This window comes from Tauraco erythrolophus, chromosome 8, assembly GCF_009769465.1.
Source record: "Tauraco erythrolophus isolate bTauEry1 chromosome 8, bTauEry1.pri, whole genome shotgun sequence".
Taxonomy (NCBI): Eukaryota; Metazoa; Chordata; class Aves; order Musophagiformes; family Musophagidae; genus Tauraco; species Tauraco erythrolophus.
The window spans coordinates 18,614,008-18,637,935 of record NC_141472.1 but is presented as its reverse complement, the minus strand read 5'-3'; the positions used below and the strand labels follow the sequence as shown (position 1 = coordinate 18,637,935).

General features: G+C 34.4%; 1 protein-coding gene across 1 annotated transcript in view; it reads right to left on the bottom strand.

Annotated features, from left to right (window-relative positions):
- The window catches only part of LOC104379289 (titin-like), a 129,879-nt gene that overhangs the window by 5,440 nt on the left and 100,511 nt on the right, over positions 1 to 23,928 (bottom strand). Inside the window, 40 exon segments of the mRNA XM_086615890.1 lie at positions 260 to 343; positions 666 to 746; positions 1,019 to 1,099; positions 1,400 to 1,483; positions 2,203 to 2,283; positions 3,505 to 3,615; positions 3,829 to 3,909; positions 4,481 to 4,561; positions 5,652 to 5,723; positions 5,930 to 6,013; positions 6,482 to 6,565; positions 7,232 to 7,312; positions 7,785 to 7,868; positions 8,784 to 8,864; positions 9,501 to 9,827; positions 9,974 to 10,057; positions 10,284 to 10,367; positions 10,584 to 10,661; positions 11,015 to 11,098; positions 11,294 to 11,395; positions 12,321 to 12,404; positions 12,624 to 12,719; positions 12,918 to 12,998; positions 13,528 to 13,614; positions 13,825 to 13,908; positions 14,122 to 14,196; positions 14,432 to 14,509; positions 16,432 to 16,458; positions 16,461 to 16,748; positions 16,944 to 16,997; positions 17,000 to 17,026; positions 19,179 to 19,259; positions 19,632 to 19,709; positions 21,037 to 21,114; positions 21,353 to 21,430; positions 21,749 to 21,811; positions 22,073 to 22,156; positions 22,413 to 22,487; positions 22,648 to 22,722; positions 23,534 to 23,611. Coding sequence (XP_086472016.1) covers positions 260 to 343; positions 666 to 746; positions 1,019 to 1,099; positions 1,400 to 1,483; positions 2,203 to 2,283; positions 3,505 to 3,615; positions 3,829 to 3,909; positions 4,481 to 4,561; positions 5,652 to 5,723; positions 5,930 to 6,013; positions 6,482 to 6,565; positions 7,232 to 7,312; positions 7,785 to 7,868; positions 8,784 to 8,864; positions 9,501 to 9,827; positions 9,974 to 10,057; positions 10,284 to 10,367; positions 10,584 to 10,661; positions 11,015 to 11,098; positions 11,294 to 11,395; positions 12,321 to 12,404; positions 12,624 to 12,719; positions 12,918 to 12,998; positions 13,528 to 13,614; positions 13,825 to 13,908; positions 14,122 to 14,196; positions 14,432 to 14,509; positions 16,432 to 16,458; positions 16,461 to 16,748; positions 16,944 to 16,997; positions 17,000 to 17,026; positions 19,179 to 19,259; positions 19,632 to 19,709; positions 21,037 to 21,114; positions 21,353 to 21,430; positions 21,749 to 21,811; positions 22,073 to 22,156; positions 22,413 to 22,487; positions 22,648 to 22,722; positions 23,534 to 23,611 — 3,600 coding nt within the window.

Genomic DNA, 23,928 nt, shown 5'->3' with positions numbered 1-23,928 from the left:
CAAGAGGAAAATTATCAAACAGCATCAGAAAAAAAATACTCCTTATAAATAGTGTGTGTTTTTTTCATCTTCCTTGATGTGCACATTTATAGTCATTGTTGCCTTCTGGGAGCTATTCACAAGTGAAGAAGACAACACAATCTGTAACTTTCGTAGATATTAGAATATTAAAAAAGAGGATAACACAAACTTAAAACAGATAATATTTAGAGACGTGGATTAAAACTTCCGTGCAATTTTATCAGTATTGAACATATACCTTTAGATGGTGGAGGTTCTGGTTTTTTAGGAACTTCAACGTGTAATTTTTCTTCTGCAACCACTTTCTTGGGGACTTCAGGCACTTTAAAGAAAGTAATTAATTTTATTTGTATGAAAGTCAAACATACGTCTGCAGAGTTAAGACACTAAAAAAAGGTAGAACTCCAGAATATCAAAAAGATCAGTGGTTTTGGATCAGTGGTTTTGGATCTGAATATCAACTTTTTTCTTTGCCTACAGAAAATTTACTCTGATGTCTCACTGAGGTATAGATGCAAAAAATACAATTTAAAGGATAAAAATATTCTATAGTACATTTATAATAAAAGTAAATTACCAATATGTTAAAATGGTATTCTAAACAATGAAGAGTTTTTCTTTCATTAGTTGTGTACACCAGTTACCTTTAGTTGGTGGAGGTTCTGGTTTCTTTGGTATTTTAATTGAAACCTCTTCTGGGACCACTTTCTTCGGTACTTCAGGCACTTGGAAAATATTAATAACTTTTACTATAAGAATTTCATAAACAACATTAAAGTATAACAACAGAACAGTGTTAGTGAGAACACTAATTACCAAGATCTACTTTTATCACGCAATACATTTGTTCACTTGCAAAATCTTTGAAAACAGAAGAAAATTCTAACAGACATCTTGGGTACTCTCTTCTATAATTGTTTATAATAATAATTTTATTGTTAAAACAATAAAAGAGTGATGTTTTTTATTCTGTTATTTTTTTCATAATGACAAGTACCTTTAGCTGGTGGAACTGCTGGTTTTTTGGGCTCTGCAACTGGTATTTTCTCTTCTGGAACTTTCTTGGGCACTTCTGGCACTTTAAAATTAATAGCTATGTTAATACTAAGAATTAAAATAAATTAAATAGCATTAAAGTGGAAAAAGAAACAGACAAAAGACACAAGGTAACATCAATTAAACATAATACCCTTTACCAAACCGGCATTTTTTCTCTCAATCTTGATTGAGAGTCATTTGAGAGGAGTAAAGAGGCTTCTCCCAAAAATGAAATACAAAAAATGACAGTTTATAAGATAGAAAGATGCGGAAATAGTACCAACAATGTCTTATCAGTGAAAGGACAAATTATTCCCATGGTTTTATTAATGAAAAGTACCTTTAGCTGGTGGTACTTCTGGCTTTTTAGGCACAGCAACTTTAATTTTCTCTTCTGCAACTACTTCCTTGGGTGCTTCAGGCACTTTAAGGAAAGAGATTATTTTCAGTTAATATGTGGAATTTTACAGCTATGTTCAAAACTTTTCAGTAGCAATTGCCAAATTGGGAGGTTCTTAATTGAGCTATTGATTTGACGTGTTTATTGACTTAAGGTTCTTTTATGTCCCTGTAAAGTCTAAGGAAACACCTCAGAGTCTTTTGGAGTTTCTTCTCCTTCTACATTACATTATTTTTACATTTTATTCAACTGCCTCCCAAATCTCCACTTGACTAAGGCTACCATTGTCCATTTTGTATTCCTTGTCACATTCTTCTATGTACATTGACTTCTTGGTATCAATTTTTCATCTACGTACAAACAGAGGGTTTTCTCCTGTGTTAGACCTCTATATCACTTATTCTATACTTTGTAATTATTAAACTCTCTTTTGGGGGTAACTTTTCAGTCAGTTGGAAGTATTTCAGATAACAGAAGCCCTGTTTTCTCTTTAAGATTTCTGCTGTAGTTCTCAAATATCAGTCTCTTCTCTGCCCAGCCAAATCATTATTTCTAACACACTGGTACACTGATTACAGCTATGATTCAAAAAGAAGAATTTTCAAAACAGTAGCATATATAGAACAGTGGGCACAGAAAATAAAAGCGCTAGGACAACACAAACACAATCAAAAACTAATCTGCACAATCAAGGCAGTGGATTTCTTCTCTTCCAAATTTTAGTTACATGTAGTGCAACATACCTTTGGCTGGTGGTGGTTCTGGTTTTCTAGGCACAGCAATGGGTACTTTCTCTTCTGGAATTTTCTTGGGCACTTCTGGCACTTAAAAGAAAACAGCATTCATTTTTGTTACATTTAAGGTATTTCAAAATATGTAAATTATTAAGAAGAAAAAGTCTCAGAAGCAGCATATCAGAAACAAATGTAAGATAAGATATAAAAAGAGATGTATCATGCAAAAAATGTTGTATACTATTACATGCTACTAGAATTTTTTATAAATGAGAAATAATTTTTCTTTGTAATGTACTGCCCAAGAGAAAGTGAAATCTCCTCCTCAAAGAGTCACCATTATTGACATATAAGCTTTAGGTCATGTTAGCTTTAGCTTTTTAGGCACAGCAACATTTACTTTCCCTTCTGAGACAGATTCCTCAGGTACCTTGGACGCTTTAAAGTTATTAGTGTACTTTTAAGAATCACAAAAATAAGACACGCAATACAGAGAAATAAGACAAAACAAGTAGATATATAAGGATTCTCTGACAACAGTGTCATGTTCTGAAAAGTCTCCACAGTTCTATCTCTCTGGCAAACAACAGTTTGAAGTGACTTCACTGGGAATCTTTTGTCATGTCATGGTGACATGCCACACAAGCTGCTAGTTCAGACAGACTGGTTTCTGTGCCTAATGATATTTCCATTCAAAATTAAATTAATTGACTCCTAAGCAATGTGAAAGAGGAAGTGTATATACTTCTTGCTTGAGTATTGATAGAACTTCTGAGGCTGTTTACAGTACCTATAAACACCCGTGAAGTGAAAATGTTTCCTCTGTAAACCTCACTGCATGTTGACTAAGCTAGAGGTTTCAGTCCCTTTGACTAGTTTCTGATACAATTTCTCTGCCATCACAATTGATTACTCTTAGGTAGAAGAAATAGATGACTCAACTAATTTTTAATGACTTAACAACAAAATGAGAGATAGAAGAAACCTGAAGAAAAAGGAGAAGGAAAGCACATGTTGACCTATACCTTTGGCAGGTGGTGCTTCTGGCTTTTTAGGCAGAGGGACAGGTTTCTCTTCAAGAGTAGTCATCTTGGGCAATTCTGGCACTTGAAAGATATTTACTTATTTTAGTTTTGATTTTATGACTTAGAGATTAGTTGAGAAACAGGAAAAGGGACATATACAACGTAAATGCCACAAATCTGACACAAGATGTCACGTAGACCACGAACTATTAAATCAGAAACAATGTAAAAAGCAGAAAAGATGTTATCAGCAAAAGACCTCGGTTCTGTTAGGCTATCAAAGTACCTTCAGATGGTGGAGATTCTGGTCTTTTAGGCAAAGGAGTAGGTTCTGGTTTTTTAGACACAGCAATAGGCATTTTTTCTTCTGGAACAGCTTTCTTAATGACTGTGGGCACTTTAAAGATATTAGTTCATTTTAAGAATTTATATAGAATAGAATGAAATGACAACACATAAAAAATACAAAAAATGTAACTTAAGTTACTAAAAGAATGAACACAAATATTTATTACATTGAACAAGAACTAAGCCATTAACATGAATAATTTAGTTTTCCTGGCATTCGTGGATGCAAATTGCAGGAAGAGATGATGAAGATTATATATACCTCTAGGTGCTGTAACTTCCTCTTTTCTATGAACAGTAGCAATTTCTTCTTCAATGTGCATCTCCTCATAAACTTCATGTACTTGAAAGATATTAATTTAAATACTTAAATGAACTTAGAATATCTTCAGAAAACAAACAATATGAACGATAAAGAACAAATACAATCAAATATTCAAGCTCATCTTAAGATATACAGGTCTATTTGATATCTACCCTCAAAATTAGGATTCTTTCAAATAAGGGAAGGAAAAAATCTCATGTTCTACCCTGATCTGACCTCTGCAGCTTGCCAGAAGAAATATGTGTGATATGTCCTAAATTGAACTACTTCCTTGAGTGCAAAGAGATATGCCCTGTTTGTCTGAGCTCTGTCATTTTTTTCTATTTCCCTCCCGCCCCCCCACCCCAATTCATTTCAAGTAGCAGGGTCCCTTGCAATTGCTTCTTTTGCACATAAAGCTAATTTTACCCTTAAGAACGACTACAGGTGTGGTTTGTTTTTTTTTAAGTTAATTTTATACTATTGCAGCTAACTAAAGCTGCTAAATAAACTCTAGTTTATGGTAGACAGAATGTTCTCAAAATAATTAAAGATCTATATATGAAAATGCATTTTTCATCCTTCAAATCCTACTCAAAATTTCTTGTACCTTTAACATGTGAAGCTTCTTCTTTAGGTAGAGCAGGAGGCATTTTGTCTTTGCGGACAGGTTTCTTTGGTACTTCAGGAACTTAAAAATATTGGTTTATTTTAGAAATTTGTACTAGAAAATAAGTAGTACAGTTCTGTAAATCAATAAAAAATTCTACTAGAACAATACAGAAATACACGGTATTAACCTGTGAATACAACTCATCAACTTCAGTTTCTGGAGTTCACTGTTTTTCGAAATCCTAGCGCTTACAGGTCTGAATTTGCCCTTCTCTGAAAAGATAGTACCTAGGTTGTGGGTTTGTTTTTTTTTCTTATCAAACAATCTTTAGGAGTTTTGGCAATTTAAAGGGTTTTATTTTGTGAAATTTCAAAATTACTTGTAAAAGCAAAGCAAAACTCCAGTGCAATTAACTAAATATTATGTTTCAAACATCTATAGAGTTCTTCAGTGTGGGAATTCTATTAAAAAAACATGTTTCTATGAAAAATGTTTTGTGGCTTTGTATTTTGTCATGATTTAAAGTCTTACCTTAGTCTTGACTTTATTAAAGCCCCTGACATGACTGCAGAGTGCTTCTGCAAACAAGCTTCTGCCACAACCTTTCAGATCTTTTTAAAAATATATTGTCAGAGACAGTATTTTGGGCAATAGTACATGAGACACGAAGTCAAATAAATACAAGGTAAATCCCTGGCCCTGCTATGAATTTCCTGTCTACTAAATTTCTTTGTATTTGTCTAATCTCGTGGTTTTAAATTTTAGATTCTTGATGCAGAATGTGTTTGAGCAGATGCTACACAAGACAAAAATAAGAACTTATAGAAAATATTCCTTGAATTTGTTTTCTTGAATGAATTATTCTGTCTCAATAATTGTTCATTAGTTTAACATATGAAAAAAGACGTTGAATTTTTTTTTAATTCTTTGTAAATCTCTGCAAAATGATCATATTTTTATTCTCTGATTTCCCTGTGTATATGCTTTCTTTCTAAGATAAGAACAAAAAAACAGACAAAATTTGCTCTCACAGTAAGAGATCATATGGAAGAAAACAGTGTATATAGCACCTGGTCATGTTGTTCAAGGAAAACAAGTATGTTGAGTTTCTCACTTGGTATCTCACTTTTGAAAGAGGCTAGAGAAAATCCATTTGGAGGACATGTACCTTTAGCTGGAGGAGCTTCTTCTGTAGGTACAGCAGCAGGTATTTTCTTCAGTGGGACAGTTTTCTTTGTCACTGCAGGTACTTCAAAGATATTACATTTTTTAAAGAACATAATATACAAAATGTAAGTAACAAAGAAGCAATGACAGACATATAGCATCTAAGGAAATTTTAGAATGAATACATTAAATAACAGATTAGCACATAGATGGAATGACGAAGATGACTAATTTGTAGGGAATGCATTGCTTTATGGATTGCTTGAATTGTTGGTGTACCTTTAGCTGTCGGAGCTTCTGGTTCACTAGGAATAATAACAGGGACTTTTTCTTCTGTTGGAACTTCTCCGTAAACTTCAGGCTCTTTAAAGATATTAGTACATTTTACATATTGTAACATTATTTACAAGACAAGATTAGAAAGACAACTTATAATGCAAAAATGCAGACATTTATATGGACAAAGAGCTGTTAACTACATATATCCCAGCTCAAAAATTAATTCTTACTCAGGATGGCTCTTAAACCAGTGTCTACTTAAGTTCATTTTTTTGGTCAAATCTGGCTAAAGTGCTTTCCTGAATCAGAAACTTAGTTTCTCTCTTATTTGTGTCTGTTTCTCCCATTAATAGAGGAGAAAAGAACATTTAAAAAATGCTAAACTATAACTAAGTTTGAGAGGAGAGAGGGTCTTAGAGACACAGATGGAAGTTACTTTTAAATAATTTTTAAAAACTAATTGAAAATGTCTCATATTTTACAGAACAATTTAGAGCATGAATTGATACATTCTCTGCAATTTACTACTTGGTGGATGTGTCATTGATGTACCTTCATACAAAGGAGGCTCCTCTTCTCTAGGAATAATGGTGGTCACTTTCTCTTCAAGGACAGCTCTCTTATGAAACTCGGACACTTCAAAGATATTAGCTTTCTTTTAGTAACCTCAGAATAATTATCAACTTTTAAAATTCCAAATAGAAATAAACCCAGAAAACTAAGTTCTTTTTTGAGAACCGTGCTTTTTTTGAGAATGAAATATTACACAGTTCTAGAACTGTCCTGCTGAAACAATTAATTGTTTGAAGAAACGTATAGCTTCTGCTCTGAAAGAGCAGAAGCCATTTGCTTTTCTCACGGTATAGTCACGCTTTTCCTTCTGATATTTGTAACAGCTTTAATGATTTTAACTAACTAGCTCTTGCCCTATTACTTCTTCAATATCATTACTTCTCACCAATATCATGACCTATGCATTGGCTTTAAAACCCCAGGTTAAACTAAATTCAGAACTATATTACAAATATAAAAGCACTGAAGGTTTACACACTGGTAGTGTAAGTAGTGATACCTCTTCAGCATGTTTTCATTCATAAATCAATGTATTTACTGTTTACCACATGTATAGTACATATCTGAAATGTCTGGCTCATGGTTTTCAATTTATCACTGAGAGCTGAATCTGCACTTAGAGGCTAGATACTCTTACCAAGGTGTAAAGAACATAAAGAAGACGTTAGTTAAGAAAAATAACACAAATATTTTCCTTTCCATGAAATCTCATACCAAAGGTCCCTTTACCTTTCATTGCTGGAACTTCTATTTCAGGTGTGTATGTAGGTTTCTTTTCTTCAGGGACAATTCTTTTGAGAACGGCTGATCCTTTAAGATACAACTTACTTTTAGGGCTTCCAAAGTTATTTGGAAGAAGTTAGAAAGAAGAGCAAATCTAACAAGGAAGATTTATGAAACAACAAAGGATTTAATGCTTCCTGCAAGAACATTTATGATAATTTTGAAGATTAGACAGAAGAATAACAAAAAAAATATTCTTGAAAGATGGCCATACATTTGGATGGTGGAATCTCCTTCCTTTTTAGAAAAACTGAAAACTTTCTTTCTGAACTACTTTTATATGTAGCTTAACAACATAACACACATTTTTAAAAGTGACTCTCAACACTTTTTCAACAAATGACTTGAAAACAACAGGCAAAAAAAGACTCAATCACCAACAGTTGAAAAAACCACTATGGGGACATAAAACATACGCACATCTTTCTCAACAGATAAAGAAGACAAAAGACTGAAATCAGAGTTCACGATTCATGAGGACAGTGCGGAGGAATTATACCTTTAGCTGGTGGAGTAATTTCCTTTTTAGGAGCAGCAGGTAGGACTTTTTCTTTTGGAACAGGTTTCTTCGGCACTGCTGGCACTTTAAAGACATTGATTTTTTTTTAAGAACTTTTTCAGTATGAATATAATGTAAGAATAGAAGTTAAACAAAAAGCAAACAATGCGAAGAGCCAGAAAATTTAGAAAATACAAAACACAGTGTCCTCAATTGCTACTGAGTGGTGACCTTGCAGGCCATCCATCTGGACTATTTTGCTTGGATTAACATAGCTAGAGTCTTCAGCATTCACAGAAAGAATAACACTGTTCTTGTTGGGCAAATTTTTGACTGGGATAAGCCTTAACAATTAGGTTTCATGAACTATCAGCTCTTTTTTTTTTTTTTTTTTTTTTTTTTAATCCCTTTCCCACTGATTTCGTTTTGATAATTTGTGTGAGAAACAACTATAAAAGTTACCACAAAATGAATTTCTGGCAAATTAAGTGCTCTGAATAGAATATTACAAAGCTCCAAACTAGTACAGAAACTCTATTAGCATCCACTGACAACTGTTATTCATGACACTTACGTGGAGCCTGTTACAGAGAACACCTATTAAGATTATATGCACTCCAGCACATCATTAGGTTGAAGAAGGTCCTAGTTTTTTAGGATTCTGTAGGAAACTAGAGTTTCACTGTTATGGTAGTATAGCTCAATGGACTTTTATTAATTTATTCATCTGTTTATTTCCAATGATTAGCTATAAAATGTCTCCAATATTGTGATGGCAAGAAATAAACCTTGAAGGTCCTGCCTGCACTTCCTTTGGTCTCAGAAAGTAATTGGTCTCAGTTTTGATTCGCTAAAGAAATATTATTTTTTAAGTAACTTAATCCCTGTCTTTGACTGTACTGCAAAAGAAAGTTGAGGGTCTATCAGTGACTGGATTTGAGGATTCAGAGACTCAGGCAGAAGGCTGTGTTTTTAAAATTTATCTAGTAGCTGATGTACCTTTAGCTGGTGGAGCTTCTCTTTTAGGAACAGGAACAGGTACTTTTTCTTCTGGCAGAGGTCTTCTAGGCACCTCAGGCACTTTAAAAAATATTTCATTATGGATTTCCAGTTATTTATGAGGAATTACAATAGATACAAAGAAAGCAAGCAGAACAATCACTCATTTGTAGAGGAACCATCTCGTTTGTGCAGCAACAAGAGAACAGCCACTTATCTCAGAGTTCCTGAGCAATTAAAGATAAGGAATATCAGCATACAACTTCCTGGTACATTTTAGATGCACTTTCTGTTTGGCATGAGGGATCGTATGATCATAATTTAAATGATTAGAAGGAAGGTCCTACATGAGTTTTAACATCGCTGTAACTCACAGGAGTTAAACTGGGCAAAAGAAACAAATATTGACACATAAAAATATTTAATTCAGGCTGAAGCTGAACTGCATCAGAAAATTATAATTTACTTTGCTGTGTCAGATCTACACTAGCTCACTCTTGGGCAGTCAGATGGGGAATCCTCCCATTCCACTCTGAAGGGAAGAATTTCTAAGGAAGGTGTAGGAGAGAAAGTCTTTAAATGGATTTATCATTACCAGCAACAGACACACATAGGACTATAAATAGGGTAAAATAAAAATAAACACCCAAAGGACGCCTAAGCAGTAGCTGCAAATTCAACAAACTATAAGAATAAAGAAATCATGACTTGATGTACCTATAGCTGGTTGGATTTCGTAAGCCTCTTCATATACCTCCTCGTATTTCTCATACATCTCTTCTTCCTCCTTAAACTCATACTTGTCATAGACATCTTTCTCCTCAGCCTCCTCTTCATATTCCTGTTGCTGAATCTCCTTATATCTCTCAGGTTCTTCAGGTTCCTCATATGCCTCTATTTCTTCAGTTTCCTGAACCTTCTCAAACTCTTCAATACTTTCGTATGTCTCATACTTCTCATACTCTTCATATGTGTACTCATATTTCTCCACCACAGGAGCAGGGACTTTTTCTTTCTGGACAAATTTCTTGGATACTCCGGGTGCTTTAGAAACAGTATTATTGTTACTAGCATGCATTTATTTAATTATTTTTTTAAAACATACTAAACCAGTACATCTATTATAAAAGATTTTAGGAATGAGGAGGAAAACAAATCTTTGGGAAGAATAAGAAGAAATATATCTATACCTTTAGTTGGTGTTGCTTCTTTGGGTTTGGGCACAACAGCTGGCAGTTTCTCTTCTGTAACAGTTCTTTTTCGCACCTCAGGGACTTTAAAGATACGGATTTCTTTTAGAAATTTTGAAAAAGACACCTTAACACATTTTAAGTAAAATCGCATAAGAAACAGAGTTTTATGGTTCTACAATACAAACATTGATCATGAACAGTTTTAACATAGATTCAAACAGAAACCTCATATAACAAAGACAAAAGTAAGAAGAATGTCAAGAGTAGTTTTAGCATCAATATTAATTATAATCAGGAGTGCATATACCTTTTGCAGTAGGAACCTCCACTTTTGCAGAGGGGACAACAGGTACCTTCTCTTCAGGAGCAACCTTCTTAGGCATCTTGAGTACTTTAAAGATAGGATCTAACTTCAGTGTTCTTTGCACAATTTTTAAATAGACACAAACCCAGAAGCTTACAGGCAGCAAAACAGAAACTTGCAAACAAACAAACAAATAGTATAGTGACAAATAAAATACAAGACAGACATACTAAAATGTCCCTTGCTAAACTCAACTTTTATGAAGAATCTACTAATGATAATAGCATTTACAAACTGCAATACCTTTGGCTGGTGGAGCTGGCACCTTTTTAGGAACAGGTTCTTTCTTTTCAGGAACAGGTTTCTTAGGCATCTCAGACACTTTAAAGACATTATTTTCTATTAAGAATGTCATATACCAGTAGTATGTGAACAGCAACGCAAAACTTATACGAACAGACATAATGAGAAAAGCTGCAGATATATTTTAAATGTTTTCAGGATGAAACAGAAGTAAAACCAAAAGACACTTTATATCCATAGGCAGACTTCTTGAACAAGTCAAATCATTTCAGAGCTTATTTTTGACTAAGAATTTGACAGGCACTCTGACACATGAATACAGAAAGACAGCAGAGACACAAAACTGACATAAATAACAAACGAAATGGAATAAATAGAGACATTGAATGAGAATAACAATACATTATTTTCCTAGGTATTAATTTATATACCTTTTGCTGGAGGAAGCTCCAGTTTCTCTGGAATGGGTACAGGTATTTTTTGTTTTGGGACAGGTTTCTTAGGAATCTCTGGCTCTTTAAAGATATTATTTTGCAAACACATTTTAAAATTACTATCAGGGCGTTATAAACATGAAAAAACATGAAACAAGATCTCAAGATCCCCCAAAAGATCATTAAGAATCACATACAACTTAGAACAAGAAATAAAGATGAATTTTAAAGAATCCAGAAGATCTCAAGAGTAATTTGCGAGAAAAGATTGTGTACCTTTTGCTGGTATAGTTTCCTCTGGAATAGTTTCCTCTTCTTCCTCAGGAACAAAAATGGGAACTTTTTCTTCAGGCACAACTTTCTTTGCCACTTCAGGCACTTTAAAGATATTATTTTAAGAATTTTAGTTTCACAACACCACAAAGAAAAATTTGCAACATAAACCACAAGGACACCAACTTTAGAAAAAGTATAGTAATAAAATAAGGGAAACTCTACTAGTTGTTTTTCACTCCCTGAAAACATCAAAGTGCAATTGAGTTGTAAGGATCATATGAGGATTAGCTTTTTTGCCCAATTCTTAATTAAACAGCATCACTGCCAACAGAAAATATTAGCAAGATACATCACAAAAGAGAGGTTGTAGAAGATTATACCATCTAATTTTACACATAAAAAAACTTCCAGTGTCTGCTTTTCAATTTTTTTCTAAAAAACTTGGCTGCTGAGGTAGAATTTGCTTGGCACCAAAGGGTGGCCTCTACAATAGTCTGCCTCCACTTTGAATTTCACATTTAGGGTGTATCTTCTGGTTATTTGAATGATCAGTTGTGATTTGATTTTATTTTTAGATGAGTTTAGCTAAAAGACTTAATATTTTAACATATTCTCAAGGTACATGTCAGAATGATCTCCCTGAATCGAAGAATTTCCAGGTAAAGGCCCATAAAATATTATTTCAGATATTTTGCTTAAACAAAATTTATATTAATTTAAATTTTAATTCTGAACAATGATATCAAAATGAATTATTTCATTCACAGCAGTCACTTAAAATGGAAAACAAGTAGATCATTCAAGATCTGATTCTCAGCCCACTGAAGTCAATAACAATAACTGAACAATGAGCAATAACTGTTCATGACAGTCAAGCCCTGGTTAAGACCTAGCACTGCTCACTACAGGGGAGCAACAGGGTGCTAGAACCAAGGATGAGTATAAATTGATTTTTAAAATCAGGTTCTACTGAAATATTAAAATGTAAGGGAGAGGAATTATCTGCATACACCACAATGTGATATACCTTTAGCAGGTGGAATTTTCTTTACTTTAGGAACTGCAACAGGTACTTTTTCTTCTGAGACAGGTCTCTTGGGCATCTCTGGCACTTTAAAGATATCATTTTGATAAGAAATTTTCAATTACTTTTAGCACATCAAAACTACTAAAACCACGGAACAAAGTCACAAAGACTAATAAGATGAAGAAAACTCCCCTCAGAAAGATAATTAAGGTTTACATTCAGCTTAAAACAATCAATAGAGATGAAGATCTTTTAATGAAATGAACAAAGCTCTCTGATAATTTTCAAGAAGGAATGATGTACCTTTTGCTGGTATGTCTGGAACAGCTTCCTCTTCCTCTTCTTCTTCGGGAACAAAAATAGGTACCTCTTCAGGGGGTGATATTGGTATTTCTGGCACTTCAGAGATAGTATTTAATTGTAGAAAACTTAGACATAACATGAGAAACTGAGAGACAACTTACACAGAAGCTAAAGAGTATGAATTAGCAAGTATATTTGTCACAAACTGCTAAGACACTTCAGTTAAATTCTGATAACAAACGTACAGGAACAATAAGAAGCTTCATCCACATGTTCAGTTATAAGAATAGATACCTTTGGCTGGTGGAGGTTCTGGCTTTTTATGTACAGGGACAGGTACTTTCTTTTCTGGAACTTTCTTGGGCACTTCAGGCACTTTAAAGACATTTTTGTTTAAGAAACTCATTTTCAATGTAACATAAAACATAGTAAGATGATAACTGTATAACTGATATTAAGATAACTACATGAATATGGTAAAATTTAATTGTGTATGAAAGATAACATTAGTTTTATCCACAGATTTAGACACAGATGTCAACTTACAAACATACAGTCTACAGCACTACAAATTGGCATAGTAAGGCTAAGGGGGAAGCCTGGTTGTTTAGGTACAGTGTTTATCTTTTGGACCATCTGTTTTGAAACTGCAAGTAATTTTAAATAATTTAGATATTTAAGATCCGAAAGACAGAGACAATACAAGACACAAACATAGAAATTTTCAAAGTGTAGAATAAGCCTAGCACACATGACTAACAGAAACAGCCACAATACAGAGTCCTGATCAAACATAAGTTCAGTATCAAACATACTAGTAAGAGGAAAGGGATTGTTACTTGCAGTCTTCTAAAGCTGAAGAAACAAAACTAGAATGACACAGTTGAACCAGAAACTGGTGTACCTTTGGCTGGTGGAGGTTCTTCCACTTTTTTAGGCACTGGGACAAGTAACTTCTCTTCTGGTATAGGTTTCTTTTGTACTTCAGGCACTTTAAAGATATTATTGTAGTTTAAGAATTTCATTTTTGAACCATAAGGTAAAGAACAATGATATTAATCAATAAAGTGAAATGACAAGGAAGAACTTTCAAGAAAAGAAAACTCTCTTCACCCTACGTTACATTAAAGTGGAAAGGTGAAGAAAGACGAATTTTTAATTTTATTTTTTTTTTAACATACTCGGTCAAGAGCTGATATACCTTTGGCTGGTGGAACTTCTTTCTTTTTTGGTACAGGAACAGGAACTTTCTCTTCCGGCACAGGTTTCTTCGTCACTTCTGGAACTTAGTAAGATATTATTGTAAATTAAGCTTGTAATAAGAATCTAAAACACCATGACGTACAAGCCAGTGACATTAAACAATTGAACACAAACGCAAAGAACCACTATTCTTAAGAGCAACAACCCTTTTACTATCCTAGTGTTTAACACAAGTGAGAAAATAAATGAAGTCTAGAAGATCTTTCTGATCACAGCTAATTACAGGATCATATACCTTTAGCTGGGGGAGCTTCCTTCTTCGGCACTTGGACTTTCTTTTCAGGTACAGGTTTCTTCGGCACCTCAGGCACTTCAAAAACATTATTTTGGTTAAAACATAATCCACAAGTTATTCAAAACAGAAATAAAAGAAAAAAGACAGCAGCGTAAATGTTTCATATGAAGAGCCCCCTCCAAAAAGAACAGGAAAAAGTAATGATCAAGTAAGGCATCTGAAAAATATTGTGAATTACATATTCAGAGGATGTCTGCTAACATAAAGAGATGATATATAATGTCTGCTAACATAAAGAGATGATATATACCTTTTGCTGGAGGAGCTTCTTTTTTCTTCAGAATAGGTATTTTTTCCTCTGGAACAGGCTTCTTGGGAACTTCAGGCACTTGAAAGATATCATTAATGTTTTAGGTATTTACTTCTAAAACAACAAGAACGTAAAGTACAAGCAAGCATCACAAATAGAAAAACATACAGCTATGGTTTAATATAGTTTGATCAGTAAGACAAAATAAAATAGCAAATAGACTGTATTAACTGCTTTTATGTCCTTCTCCTTGCTCAGCCACTGAGGTCATCAATAAAAATGTTTTTAACTTCAAGGGCTTATTTGCTGATCAAAAGATTGAGTTAAGACAGAGTTTGACTTTTTAGAATCAGCTGTTAAATAAGATTAAGAAGTGTCATGGTGGGGAAACTTGCAAAATACAATTTTACTTTTTCCTCCAATTTTTGGATGTTATTACAAACATTGTAATAAACAACTAATTGCTGCATTAGATATTTAGTGGGTTTACTACTTCTCCTTATTTTCCCCTAGAGCTATGTTCCTAATGTTTCTCAGGCAAGTAACAGGTTGCATCTGATCATGTTGAATAAGCCAATTTTGTATATGTATTGAATATATACTGCCGATTACATTTTCTTCCTCAGAAATTTTCAAGTGCTTTCAACATGTAAAAAAGCAAACACATGAAGTTTATCAATTTCCAAACACAGAACTATGGACACGTGATAAGTACCCAGTAGTTTATATTGCAATTCGTTGGGTAATGTCAATGTTTATGAGTGGTTTACTTAGATAAAGAAAATTAAAATCCTGACTCTGCTGAAATCAACAGATTTTTCCTTTAGCTGTAGTGAGGCAAAGGTTTCAACTAAAACGTATCTTAATGTCTTTTGTATTCCGAAACCCAGAAATATCCACACAAGTTTTATGATGACAGGAGAGTAATCCCACTGGCTCTGAGCATACTGAAGAAAGTTGGAAGCACATATGAATTAAATCTAATTAATATGATAGAGTCAAAGGGAATTTTAGGTGTCATTAATCTTCCTGTTCAGGATTAACCTTGCTTTTGCAGTGTATATTCTGGCCTTTTGTTTATTAGGAAAAACGTGCTAATCAATGTGTCAAAATTCTAGTGCAAACAATGCTAAATATACTTTTGCTGTTCATATATTAGTCAAAAGAAATACTGAACCTTTTGGGGAAGAGACACTATAGAATTATTTCAATCAGGACTGGAAAATATAAATTTTTAAGCACTCTTAGAGGATTATGTAACTTTGGAAAACTGGATATAGTTAGTCTATATCTTCCTATTACAATGTAGAAAGGCTTTATTACCAAGATCTTGGTATAACCTAGTTGTCCTCTTTAAGTAGTGAATAGTGTGTTCATCCTGTACTAACAATGTTGAAAATTTACACTATTCCCATAAAAATTACTCCTAAGGAAAACACCTGAAACTATGAGTATTTAAGTATGACAATTTAATAGAACCATCATACCTTTGCTTTTAATGAAAATATATTATTCCCTTCAAGAAATAAATAAACGACAACTATAGGGTTTTCAAAGATTTCTGAGAGGAAACCAATGTGACTTGCGTTTCTAAATTACTTATTTTCGAGTACCTTGCCTATTGTCTTGATAAACATATTTTTTGTCTGTGATGGCAGAATTCTTATAAACATTTTAAGTATTCCAAGCACAGTCTTATAGCAAAACTGGACCCCAGGTGGGGAGACATAAAGATCAGTTAAATTTTCTTAGTGGGTTATACAGACTTCACATGAAAGAGGAATAAACATGTATGACAGGGAACATTTAAATTTATAGAGTTAGTAGCAAAGAGGAGACATACAGTCATCACACATTTTCTACTCTATATATTAATCATTAAACATCTTGCAAAGGCACACTGTAAAGCACACTGGAACATATTAAAACAAAACTTTGGTACATTAATGGAATGAAAAGATACTACTTTTTCTCACACAAATCCTAAAATTAAAGTATACCTCTAACTGGTGGGGGAGCCTCCTCTCATACTGGGGAACTTCTGACTCTTCCTCCTCATATTCAGGAACTTCCTCTTCGTAATAAGCAGCTTCTTCTTCATAACGAGTGACTTCTTCCTCTTCGTATTGAGGAACTTCCTCCTCATAGTGACTAACTTCTTCATAATGGTGGACTTCCTCCTTGTAATGGATTACTTCCTGCTCATATCTGATGGCTTCTTCCTCTTCATATTTTGGAATCTCTTCTTCCTCTTCATACTGAGGAACTTCAACATACACTTCCTCTTTTCGGACAACTGTCTTGCGTACTTCAGGCACTTAAAAAGATATCAATTAAAAGAATCTTAAATTTAGCAAATAGATCTTATAATAATAAGGATCACAAAGCATCGTCAAATAGAATTAAACCAAAGGAAGAACATTCCTACAAAACAATCAGTAGTCACTGTACATGGAACATATAAGACACAAAGAAACATTTATACCATATTTCAATACTTTATCCAGTATACCTTTGGCTGGTGGTCTTGCCATTTTTTTAGGAGGATAAATTGGTACTCTTTCTCAATGATAGCCCTCTCTGGTACATCAGGCACTTAAAAGATACAGTACATTTACATTTAAGAATTTTTAAAACTGTGGTTTAAAATAAAATATTCTTGGCAAGAAACACAAAAAGATATCTTACAAATACATGTCTGATATGTAAAAGACAAGTGTGCTTATTGACACTGGACATGTAATTCTGGAAAATATTAGGCTGCTATTCAATTAAGGAACAACAAACATTTCAGGATCCCAATATAAGCAACTGATATGATTCCTGCTTCGTCCAATGCTGACAGCAGTGAAGTTAGCTCAAAATCCAAATTCAAGCAATTACAAAATCACTAAATCCCACTGTCCTCCATGGCAGCCTCTCTCCACAGCAGTGACACTTTGAACTACCTTGGTAATAGATCAAGAGTTCTCAATCACTGGTAACAAAAGATTTGCATAGAAAACTCAAGATGAAGATGAGGAAGCCTTTGTAAAACCTTCGTAAGTGACTGACAATGGATAAGAGCTCTGGTCTAATTAAAGGCAAAAAAAACCCTAATTGCTCAGTGAGGAAGGCATTTTTCCTCTTCTGTTGATTGCTTTACAAAGTGGCTTGTTTGTTCAGACTTGGCAAGGAACCATTCCCTATAAAAGCAGGAAAATTTCCAAAAGATTAAGATCCGATTATGTTCAGGTTTTAAGATTTAGTCAGGAAAGAATTCATGCTATGTTTAAGCAGTATATTCTCTTTTTTCAGAACAGCATTACATGAGTCTTGTCTTCTGAGGCAGGTGTCTTGTGAAGTTTTTGACCAATATAACTGGAAACTGCACAGAAAAATTACCCTAGCATTTTAACGTCAGGGAGACTACTAGACTTGCCAAGTTAGAGAATAATTTTGGCATTTTCTTAACAAATTGGATGTCATTTTTGATCTTCTTAAGAGATAGAATCCATTCTGTCAGTGACAGGTTTGAGAATTTCTGCATGCTTTCTTCATGGCAAGCTACAGTGAGTATAGATGAGTGGCTGCCGCAGTCCTGATGCTTGCTAAGTGGGTGTTATTTTTGGGGCAATGCGAAGACTGACCAGCTCTTTAAATATTTTCTGGCAGAGCCCTGCTTGATTGTAAGATCGTATGATTTAACTGTAAGTGCCAGATACATCTGCATTTGAAATTTTAAACTAAAACTGATTTGAACTGGTAATTTTGGTTGATTTGATAACAAAAACTGCATTGTGCATGAGTGCCCTTTCCAGGAAGCTCAAGTTCCTTCATATTCTTTTGTCCTAACTACAACACCTCTATTTGGTATCCCATGTGTGAACTGTTGCATTTAATGCCCTTTTGCTTTGACCCTTTTTTTTTTTCCAGATCAGCCAGCATTACCCTGCCTTACAGAAAGCCAATCAAAGATCCTCTTTCATCCTCCTCTGAGTACTCATGATCTGCCTGTCCCCTCCATTATTATCCAATACAGAGACTATATAGATTATTTAACTTCATATTGATGTGATTGTATTAATCTGTCATGATATGAATATGATAATGCTGTTTATCAACAGCAGTAGATCTGAAAGTAGTAAGTATGAGCTATCTTGTGGCTCATTTTTCACAAGTCAATAGATTTCCTCCAAAAGTGATAGAGCAATGATTTTTTTCTCAAAGTTGTGGGCTTTATTCAAAGCCCTTGAGCAGGCAGGTCCAATATGTGGGATTTTGCTAAGTGTCTTAACACTTAGGCAGAGGTAAAGATTTTTTCTTTGATCTTCAGATTTAGGTGAAGAGTTGCTGTCACGGGATAGGAAAGGACAGGCTTTCTTTTCGGAAGAGGAAAGCATGTTAATATAAATGAAGGAAAAGGCAGCCCTGTTTCCTCTCAAAGGTCAGACAGGTGGCAATATTTGCAAAGGAAGACCTGGTGAAATGGTTGTGCTTCCACTATGACAACAGCAGTAAGCCAGGAGGAAGATTTAAGCCTTTTGTGAGAATGGAATACTGTCCTGTGATTTTCTACAAGCTTCACTTTCAGAATAAACTGGTGATCTGCATAGGACATGAAACTGTGTTTTGGGTTGGTTTTTTTGTTTCTTTGGGGATTTTTTGTTTGTTTGTGGGTTTTTTATGTTTGCTTTTGTGGGTTTTTTTTTCCAAGTAGATGATAAGATGTAAATTTGGACATAGAATCTTTTTAATTAATTCATACCTGTGTATGAAATCTCCTTTTCTGTGTGAAGAGAAATGGATACTTCCTCTGACACAGCCCAGTGTTCTTCTTCTGCTGGTACTTCAAAGACAGAGTCTAACATCAATATTTTTCTCTGGTGCAATATCATATAGAATAATAAATATCCCGTTTGGGGTTTCTTAGAAAACTAGTTATTTCCTGACATGTCCCACACCCAGAGTAATTGGGAAAAATATGTCTCTAGTGTTTCTGAAAGACTCTGTTAAGGTTCCCTTGGGATTATGGTGGAACATAGCAGTAGACTCGGTAGTGTTAAGTTAGCGGTTGGACCCAATGATCTTAAAGGCCTTTTCCAGCCTAAATGATTCTAACATTAGAACTTAAAGAAAGGTGCCAGATTAACAGGTTTGAAGCTCTGGTTGTATTGCATGAGGACAGGTTGTTCACAGATTAATCCATGGGCAGGAGTACCTTGTGGTGTTGGAGACGCTTTTCTTTTTGGAACAGCAATGGATACTCTTTCTTCTCTGGCAGTTTTCTTCAGTGCTTCTGGCACTTTAAAGATAGTAATTGTAAGAATACTAAACTCCAAAAGAAATCACACACTTTCTGAAGTTCATACAAAAGAATTATGGACAAACAATTATGGAGAAAAAGTACACATTTACATAGCAAAGATACTTATAATAAACACAACAATGACACCAGACATACAAACATAAAGACACTTAAATTAACAGAGAAAATGACCAACTGAAGTTTTAATGCATAGTAACGAGATATGCATTAAGAATTTTGAAGACTACTAGTTTAGGGGATTCCAGAAATAAATTTCCCAGATAAATTAGACACTTCGAAACATCATGCAATTTTAGTAAGAGCAGAAATATAGTTAAATATTAAAATAATATCTACTAAAATAATACATATAATACTACAATAATAGATTTATAGACCAAAACACATCAAAAAACAAACAGCATATTCACGCATCATGAAGTAAGATGGAATGATTGAAAGAAAAGTAAGATGTAAATAATTTGCCTCTAGGCTTTTCAGAAATGTAACTAAACTACAGAACACTACACATACAGGATACACAACAAAATCACTTTTCAAACACAAGAAAAATCACTGAAACACATTAATGAGGGGGGACCTCATTAATGTTTATAAATATGTAAAGGGTGACTGTCATGAGGATGGAGCCAGGTTCTTCTCAGTGGCGTCCAATGATAGCACAAGGGGAAATGGATATAAGCTGGAACATAGGAAGTTCCGCTTAAACATGAGGAAGAACTTCTTCCCAGTAAGGGTAACAGAACACTGGAACAGGCTGCCCAGAGAGGTTGTGGAGTCTCCTTCTCTGGAGATGTTCAAAACCCGCCTGGATGTGTTCTTGTGTGATCTGATCTAGGTGGTCCTGCTCCAGCAGGGGGATTGGACTAGATGATCCTTTGAGGTCCCTTCCAATCCCTAACATCCTGTGATTCTGTGATTCTGTGACACATTTGTAAATTTCAAATCCTTCACTGAACATTGACAATATTATAAAACATTGATAGTTTTTTCTAAATGTTCTCATATTTATTTAACTTCTTCACTGAGTAAATGTCTTCTTTCAGTTTTCCAAAGCTCTTAAGCAGCCAAAGTGATCAATGAAGTTAAATAGTGGATAGAAAATGGAAGGAATGCAGGTGTGTGACTGTTCTCTGTCACCTTATGCATTCTTTTGCAAGGGAGAAGACAAAGGACCTTTTCATTTATAATCAAGTCAGGAGACACTGGGATTTGATTAACCAGGCAGATGATGAGTATGATACACATGGACATCTGATATTTAGAAGCCTTCTTTACTTTCAAAAAACTTGTATACCTTTAGCTGGTGGAGCTGCCACTTGCTGTGGAATTGGAACAAGAACTTTCTCTTCCGGCACAGGCTTCTTGGGCACTGCTGGCATTTTTAAACAAACAAACAAACAAACAACTTTATTTTAAAAGATTTTGAATTAATCACAGTTTATCAACATAATCAGATGACGAAACATGAATGCAAATTTGACATCTCCTCAAGTCAAATAAAAAAAGACAGCAAACACTGAACATTACAGCTTGTGTTAGACAATTAGACATAAATATAAGTCATATTCTGAAACAAGACTTCTCTTGTGTAGCTCTGAAAATTTATATACCTCTTTTTGGTGGAGCCTCCCCTTTTTTAACAACTGCGACTTTTTCTTCTGTGATAATTTTCCTGCGCGCTTCAGTCACTTAAAAAGAGTAAGTGTAAGAATATTTAATTGCAATATTTGGAATGCAGACATATTTAAGTTGTTTCTACTTAATCTGACTTTTTTAAAAAGAAAATGCTAAGTAAACTTCAACAGCAACAAAAATTAAACACTGCAGAAGAGTGTACTTTACAGCCATAACACAAAGATCAGTAAACAGTCAAAAGAAAGGGGAGATCAAGACAGAGGTTACAGATACTAACAAACAAAAATTTATTTAAGTAAAATGCCTAAACACAAACACTGCAAGGCCAAACAAAAAAATGTCCATGATAATAATATTCTCAGTTTGTTTACCTTTGGTTGATGGAGGTTTTTCAACTTCTGTCTCAAAAGTGGGCACTCGTTCTTCTGCAGGTTCTTAAAAAAGATTGTGCCACTTTAGAATATTTGATTGATTTCACCAACAGGCATAAGACAAAAGACCAAATAACACATAAATCTCATCAAGATGACACAGGACATGGACCACATTGTAGACAAATGGACATAAGTAGATGTTCAATGTTGAAGAAATTTGATATATGAGATAGATAAATTTTTTATCAACATGCATATATGTTAAAGACTCCATGCAGCAGATAAAGCATTTTTTGCAACAGGAACAAACCACTGATATACCTCTTGCTGGTGGAGCCTTCATCTTTTTAGGCACAGGAACAGGTGCCTTCTCTTTAGGAACTGCTTTCTTATGAACTTCAGGAACTTTAGAAAAATAAGTAAGATGAGAAGGAAGATGAGGGAGATATTAAGTTATAATATTTGTAATTGTCTACTACATCACAACGTGTTCAACTGAGTTAACACAAACAACACTTTTCATAGTACAAGATGGAATATGAGACAACCATTTATCACTGGAAGCAGACACTACCCATGTCAACACATACGACAAACAAGATAGTAAGACAAACATAATCCCCTTGAAGACAGATCACCCAGATGAAGAACTGGCTTATACCTTTAACTCCTGGAGCTTCCTTAGGGACAGCTGGAACTTTAGGTTCTGGGACAACTCTCCTATGCTTCTCAGGCACTTTAAAAGATTACAATACATAGTCTTACAAGAGGAGTAGTATCACTATAACATGCGCACATTTTCTTAATATGAAAACACATGGAGATAAACAAATAGTGGCAACATAACACTCAGAATGATGAAACAACCAATATTTTGTAATGACAAGAATGTATACCTTTAGTGGGGGGGGCTTCCTCTCTTTTAGGAACAGTCACCCTCTCCTCTATGTAGTAAGACTCTTCTTCAGACACTTAAAAAGAGTAAAATAAAAAAATCATTGAGTTTAAGTATTTGACTCCTATTACTGTCCTTACAGTTCTGGCAAGCAACAAAATATTTGTAAACCAAGAATCTACATTCAGAAGAATCTACAGAATCTACATTCAAATCGTTCTACTCCCTCTGAAGCCAAGGTAAAAACTCCAAGCAACTCAAATGAAACTGAGATTGAGCTCTCATCTTGCATTTCTGTGGAATTTAAAAATGTTCAGTATTTGAAGTACTAGATCAGTACTTTCCATTCCTCTCTCCACTAGTTCACTAATGTTGGAATTTGTTCACTTTGACAGTCTCTCTCCCAACTATCAAGAAAATTCCTTGATAAAACCATCCCTTGAAAATACTTTCTGTGGTGTCACTTGTAATGGAAATTGAGGCAAACAGTATGTTACTGTCCTTCACAGCATTATGTTACCACCAAAAAACTCTCAGGTGGCAACAGTTTAGTCGTTCTACATAGAAATGGCCTGAGGAACCAGAATGCATCATGATATTCTGAAGGACGTTCACTTCATCCAGGCAACCTGAAGGAAGAGGAACTTCCAACAGAGAATTTTTGTAAAAAAAAGAAGGGTTGATAATTCTCAACATCCAAGAGACACCTAATTATTTTCACTGTATCAAAACAGGTTTAACTACTACACTTTTCAAAAGCAATTAATAGAAACTGTAGACATTCTTAGAATTAAAGTTTATAAGTTATGAAACATATTTTTACAGTAGTAGATTTTTTTTTTATGAATAGAGTAGATGTGCCTCGTGTTCTTGAATTGTGGTCATACCTTCAGAAACCTCTTCTCTCTGAATGGAAATAGACACTTCCTCCATTTCTTCTTCAGCCCATTCTTCAACTGTTGTTTCTTTAAAGAAAATTATTTGGTTTAGTATTTCTGATGGATGGATGGATGGATAAAAGGAGGGAGGGAATGAGGAACAGATCAATGGATGGAGAAGATGAAGACCAATTCTTACAAGTTCTACATGACAATAACAGATATGCATACAATACAGAAAGTGCTGTGCACACACATATGTATGATTTGCTCTAAATGATGTGTTTTGTCCATGTCCCATGTACCCTATTGTGTACTGTTGTATCTCTCAAATATCCTTCACTGGTCAACTGTCAGTCCATCAGAATGCCTCGGTTCCCCAAACTTCCCCATCACAACAGCTG